The following is a 5,639-nucleotide window of genomic DNA, read 5'->3' on the forward strand; positions in this document are numbered from 1 at the left end:
TTCAATATCTTATTTATAAACTAGATTTTTTCATTTTGTAAACTTGAATAAGAATTAAATATTTTTTTAATAATTTTTACTAATTATGAGATTTTCATGTTTATAACAATATTTTTTATAAATTTAGAAACAAAAATTTGCAAGTTTGGAATTCAAATGACACATTTTTTGTTTGCAAAGGCATATTGAAAGCCAGCACAAAGAGAGAAAAGGCGTAAGCTGGAAGGGCAATATGGTCAACACATATTATTAGGATGGATGTAGTAGGGTTTTGTTTAGGTATTTGAGCTTGCCCTGGCAGCAGTATTTGTTACAAACAGCTTCTTCTCATTTCCCCACCGCCGTCGGAGGCTAATCCAAGAGGAACAATGGTAACACACTCTGCTTCTTTCCCTTTCTACTATTTATGTAGCTTTTGCCTGTGTATATTCTTCCTGGTTGATAAGTATTAATTTTGGATTTATGAGGAGCATGAAGCCATGAATCTGTGGTTCTGTTGCCTGTTTTAAATATTACACACACACACACTCTATACGTGTTTGTATGTATGGTCTATGGATATTATGTGTCTTTGGGTAATCTTAGTATGTCAGTTGGTTGACTAGTTGGTTGGCTAACTTTCACGTGGTTGGTTAATATTCAATTCCCCCACCTTGTAATCCTAGCCCATTTCCCAGCCCCAATTATTGCCTTTATTTTTTTTAAAAATAAAGGATATGTATGTGTCCTTGTGTCTCAGGATTATGTGATTATCAAGAACTATTGGTCTTTATTGGCATATGGTCATGTTGGCAGATTTTTTCTCTTGCTTAATTAGTCTCTTTGGAGCTTGATGTACCAGTCTCGTTGACACTTACAACACATTATTTTCTAGTTTGTTCTGGACTAGAAGGTTTAATTTTCCTTATCCAATCTTGATCTCGATCTTATTCTCTGTATTTAGACTGAAATACATATCTGAAATTGAAGCATTCCTTATTGCCCAATATTGTTGGCTATAAATTTTTCTCAACTTATTCCTCTACTTCTGCTAATCTAAGTATGCATATATTCTTGTTGATGCTTACTAAAACTGTGCGCAGGCATTCATCAAAGTCCAGAAGACTAGGGCTTACTTTAAGCGTTTCCAGGTTAAATTCAAGAGAAGGAGAGGTGTGTAGATTCCTCTTCTTTATCCAATATATTTTCACTATCAGACCTCTTTTCTCTGCAGCTCATGAACTTTTTCTATTGTGCAGAGGGAAAGACTGACTACAGAGCAAGGAATCGCTTGATAAATCAGGACAAAAACAAGTACAACACTCCAAAATATCGTTTTGTGGTCCGATTTGTATCCTAAACATTCCTCTACCTTTAAAAGCATCAAGTTTGATCTATGCTGCTCTCTTTAGTGACCTACTATGGGGATGTTGTATTTATTTTTGTCAGTGTATCCAATTCAAGATCATGTTTTAACAATAAAAAGATTTCAGATGTTGACACTGTTACGCTAGTTCATTTCCTGTTAGTGTATGTAGGATGGTTGAAGCTGCTAAAATTGACATCTACTGTGCTATACTGCTTCATCTACCTTAACGTTCTTCCAGACTAATAGGGACATAATTGCCCAAATTGTGTCTGCTAGCATAGCTGGTGACATGATTCTTGCCTCTGCATATGCTTGTGAGCTGCCTCAATTTGGCCTTGAAGTTGGACTGACAAATTATGCTGCTGGTATTTACATAACCTCTTCTTGTTGGGTCATCTCACCTGAAATTGTGTACCTCTTCCTCTGATCAGTGCTTATTGATTCAATGTTAATTTAGCATACTGTACCGGACTTCTCTTGGCAAGACGAGTTCTCAAAAAACTTGAAATGGATGAGGAGTATCAAGGGAACCCTGAGGTAAGTGGCAGCTACAATATCAAGGTGCATGCTATTTTGTTGTCTGCAGTACCAACTTTTATTTAGTAATGGGTATTATAAATCTTTACAGGCCAGTGGGGAAGATTACTCAGTTGAACCTGCTGAAAGCAGGAGGCCTTTCCGTGCTCTCTTGGATGTTGGCCTTATTAGAACTACTACTGGGAATCGTGTGTTTGGTGCTCTCAAGGTATACCACTCCCTCCATCCCATTTTATGTGGCAACCTTTCCTTTTTAGTCCATTAGAAAGAATGTCACATTACTATAATTAGAAACAATTTAACTATAAATTTCCCTTTCACCTTTAATGAAATGATTTACAACCACACAAATATTCAAGGATTGTTTTAGACCACAAGTTCAAAAGTCTTACCTTTATTTCTTGACCACCGTGCCAAGTCAAACTGTGCCACATGAAATTGGATGGAGGAAGTATTACTTTTGCTGTTCATTCTCTTTTACTCTGTTATAGTCTATATTGCATTAAGTTATGGTTTGGAGAAGTTTTTGATGAAACAGCCTCTTTGTTTATTTCTTTCAACCTCCTTCAACCTTTAATGAATGGCTTCAACTTGGCATAAATCCTGAAATGATATTACAAACAATGGTTGCCATTGTCGTTGGTTGCCACGTTGTGGGATTTCACTGGGTTGTTGATGTTGTTGTTGGTTGCCATTGTCTGTGGAAATTACAGAGTTCTTGTTTGTCTATTTAAATACCGCTGGGTTAGTTGGTCCATTTGATGTGTGGTGGATGGCGTTCAATTGCAAGTTTTCTTTCCTCTTGTAGTGGGCCTGTCTCTGAAGGATTTGTCCTGCCATTTGACTGATTATTCATTCTATACACATTTTCTATTCTGTGCTTCTGTCCAGGGTGCATTGGATGGTGGACTTGATATTCCTCATGGCGAGAAGAGGTTTGCTGGATTCAGCAAAGACTCCAAGCAACTTGATGCTGATGTTCACCGCAAGTACATCTATGGTGGCCATGTTGCAACATATATGAAGGTGAGACAGAAAGGGCTATATTTGAATTGTTTTTCGGTTACAAAATCCATGGACAATATTTGTCCTAATCTTGATTAATGAGGTTCATATTTGATGGATTCTGGTGTCTTCCTATTGTCCATCTCTAAAATGTTGAAGGTGTGTTTTCAGACTTTGATAGAAGATGAACCTGAGAAATATCAGTCTCACTTTAGTGAGTACATTAAGCGGGGTCTTGACGCTGATGATCTCGAAGAGATGTACAAAAAGGTTCATGCTGCCATACGTGCGGAACCAAGCCCAATGAAATCTGAGAAGCAGCCTCCCAAGAAGCACAAGAGGTCTGATTTTACTTTTGGTTTGTTTAACCTTATGAGCTATTATGTTTTATTTTTATGAGTGAAAAGAAGTTTAAGTTGCACTTGTAAAAAGTCCTCAAGCACATTAGTTTTGTTTCCTGTGTGCTTGAAGGACCTAAACTTCCTGTTTATGTTATGTGAACATGGGGCTTCTTTTTAATTGTTGTCTAGTGAATCTTATTAATACTGTAGTGCAATATATCATGTTGCTCTATGATTATCAGTGGTCTAATTATGTGTAATGTTTGCGGGCAAGACCAATTTGAATTTGAATGCTGATTGTCAACATTTTAATTGATTCACTCTCTATGGTATCTCTTTATTTTATGCTTGTCTCACGCAGTTAATTCTTTGGGCTTCTATTGCAGGTACAATCTGAAGAAGCTGACTTATGAGGAAAGGAAGGCTAAGTTGATTGAAAGACTGAATGCTTTGAATTCAGCTGCCGGAAATGATGATGATGAGTGAAAGACACTAGATTTACGAAATATTGGTGCCTTATGGTTTTGTGATATTGTCGTTTCTTCCTAGACAAAAATCTCAGTTCTGTATGCGTTAGTACAATTGTTCTTGCTGTATGACAATGTGAGGTTAGATTTGCAAGTGCACAAATCCCATCAAGTACTATTGAATAGCAATCAGTAATTTTGGAACCTTGACTCATCTCTCTGGATCTACAAATGTAGTGGGAAAATGTTTGTTGATTTTTTTGTTTTTATGAAGAAAATAGTTGGTTTCTTTATTGATGGAAACCAAGCATTTATGAAGTTCACATCATTATGTTGTGAAGTTAACTGTGCCAAATTTCTTAAAAAGGCTATTTGGCTGAGGTAATTGGGCCTTGCGAATCTCCTGGTCTTGTAATTTACTATTTGCTTCTACATTTGTTGTCATATTTTACTTGCAACCTTGCTTCAAATAACTTGGTTCTTTTTGGGTTGAGGTCTACCAGAAACAACCTCTACCCTGTAAAGGTAGGGGGTATGGTCTTCGTACACTTACACTCTTCATATTTCAAGATTTCACTTGTGGGATTACATTGGATATGTCGTTGATGTGTGTTGTCTGAAGCAACAATGCATAATGTCTTTTGATCATCTAGTCCTCCTCCAATGTTAACATTGTTCAGAGTTATTTTTTGGATGACTTTTCATTTGTTTGCCTTACTGCAAATGAAATTTGGATGGTTGTTCAGTAGACAGTTTATTTACGAGTAGACGAGTTTGACCTGATATTAGTAAATTCTGACCATGCTAGGTAAGGAAACAAGAGTAGGCTTGATACAGGTGAGGGAATTTTTTTTCACTCCTACCAATTCGAATTTGCCTATGTCAATATTGTCTTTTTTATTTTCTTTCTTCCTGTTGTGCGAGTGCCCTAAATTGTCAAGTTTGATGGAGATGCACAGTCGATTTTTTGGTGACAGAATGTGTATTCTCTAATGGTTAAATATGTGGCAGTGAATGGAATTTTGTACGAATAAATGGACTTCTACCCTATCCATTGATTCAGGCCGAACTTCAGATCAATTGTCTAACGAATATTCTTATTTAATACGCAGCTAACGAGAACTGCTTGGGGTTGTGGTGGTATATTGGGAATTTGAGGTTAGTGGATTTATGTCGGCCTAATGGAGTAGTGACATAGTTTTATCAAATTAAATTAAGAAAAAATTTACCTAAATACACACCTTATTTTACTATATTCTCTAATATTTTCTACTATTTGAAAAAAATTCAAAACTCCCTCTTTTTCTCCTCATCTCTCCAACGCGCGAATACACTTCCATCTCCATTCCCACTTCACTCTTAAGTCTTAACTCCCCCTAAATTCAATTAAGTGTATCAGAAGGTAGGAGATTTTTTTCATGATAGTTTTTTGCTTTTACTATTTCAAATCTCGATCAAGTTTTGTTGAATTTAGTATTCTTCATCTACAACTTTTGGTACATATGGATTTGAATCCATCCTTTAGTATCGGTCTTACCCAACTAGTTCCCCAATCAGAAAAACTTATTACTCCTAATTCTGATTCTTCTAGTGGTGGTGGTTTGAGAAAAATAGATCCAAACACCGCAACAAACCTTTAATTATGGAGAAATTGCGAAAGGATGCTAGTTCAAGTTTCAACTTTTAAATTGCAAAAACTTCAAGTTTGAAATCTCCAGTTCCAAAAGCTTTAGAAAAAGGAGATAAAAAAGTCGAAGTTACACACCCTTCTTTACCCAAAATTTGTATTTCTAATGTATCTCGGGTTTTTTGATTCTCAATTTCATGTTTAGTGTATCGTGTTCTAATAACAATTTGATGCATAACCCTAATTCAGTGAGAGATAATTTATTATGTATCTTGTTCATGATTCTCTTTTTTGATACATAAGTTGTTGTTATC

General features: G+C 36.0%; 1 protein-coding gene across 1 annotated transcript; it reads left to right on the plus strand.

Moving 5' to 3' along the window:
- Positions 1 to 215: 215 nt before the first annotated feature.
- On the plus strand, positions 216 to 4,038 carry LOC129882583 (60S ribosomal protein L5-like). Its single transcript, XM_055956956.1, has 9 exons — positions 216 to 371; positions 1,083 to 1,152; positions 1,239 to 1,330; positions 1,587 to 1,713; positions 1,806 to 1,885; positions 1,977 to 2,093; positions 2,777 to 2,911; positions 3,062 to 3,231; positions 3,618 to 4,038. Exons 1-9 carry the CDS (start codon positions 369 to 371, stop codon positions 3,715 to 3,717), a joined length of 894 nt encoding a protein of 297 aa, XP_055812931.1. The 5' UTR covers positions 216 to 368; the 3' UTR covers positions 3,718 to 4,038.
- Positions 4,039 to 5,639: the final 1,601 nt, after the last annotated feature.

This window comes from Solanum dulcamara, chromosome 3 (assembly GCF_947179165.1).
Source record: "Solanum dulcamara chromosome 3, daSolDulc1.2, whole genome shotgun sequence".
NCBI lineage: Eukaryota > Viridiplantae > Streptophyta > Magnoliopsida > Solanales > Solanaceae > Solanum > Solanum dulcamara.

Excerpts from the sequence above, each read along its gene's own strand:
- LOC129882583 (XM_055956956.1), top strand. Across the intron at positions 1,714-1,805 it reads ACTGACAAATTATGCTGCTG|CATACTGTACCGGACTTCTC; the intron begins GTATTTACATAA and ends ATGTTAATTTAG. Across the intron at positions 2,094-2,776 it reads GTGTGTTTGGTGCTCTCAAG|GGTGCATTGGATGGTGGACT; the intron begins GTATACCACTCC and ends GCTTCTGTCCAG.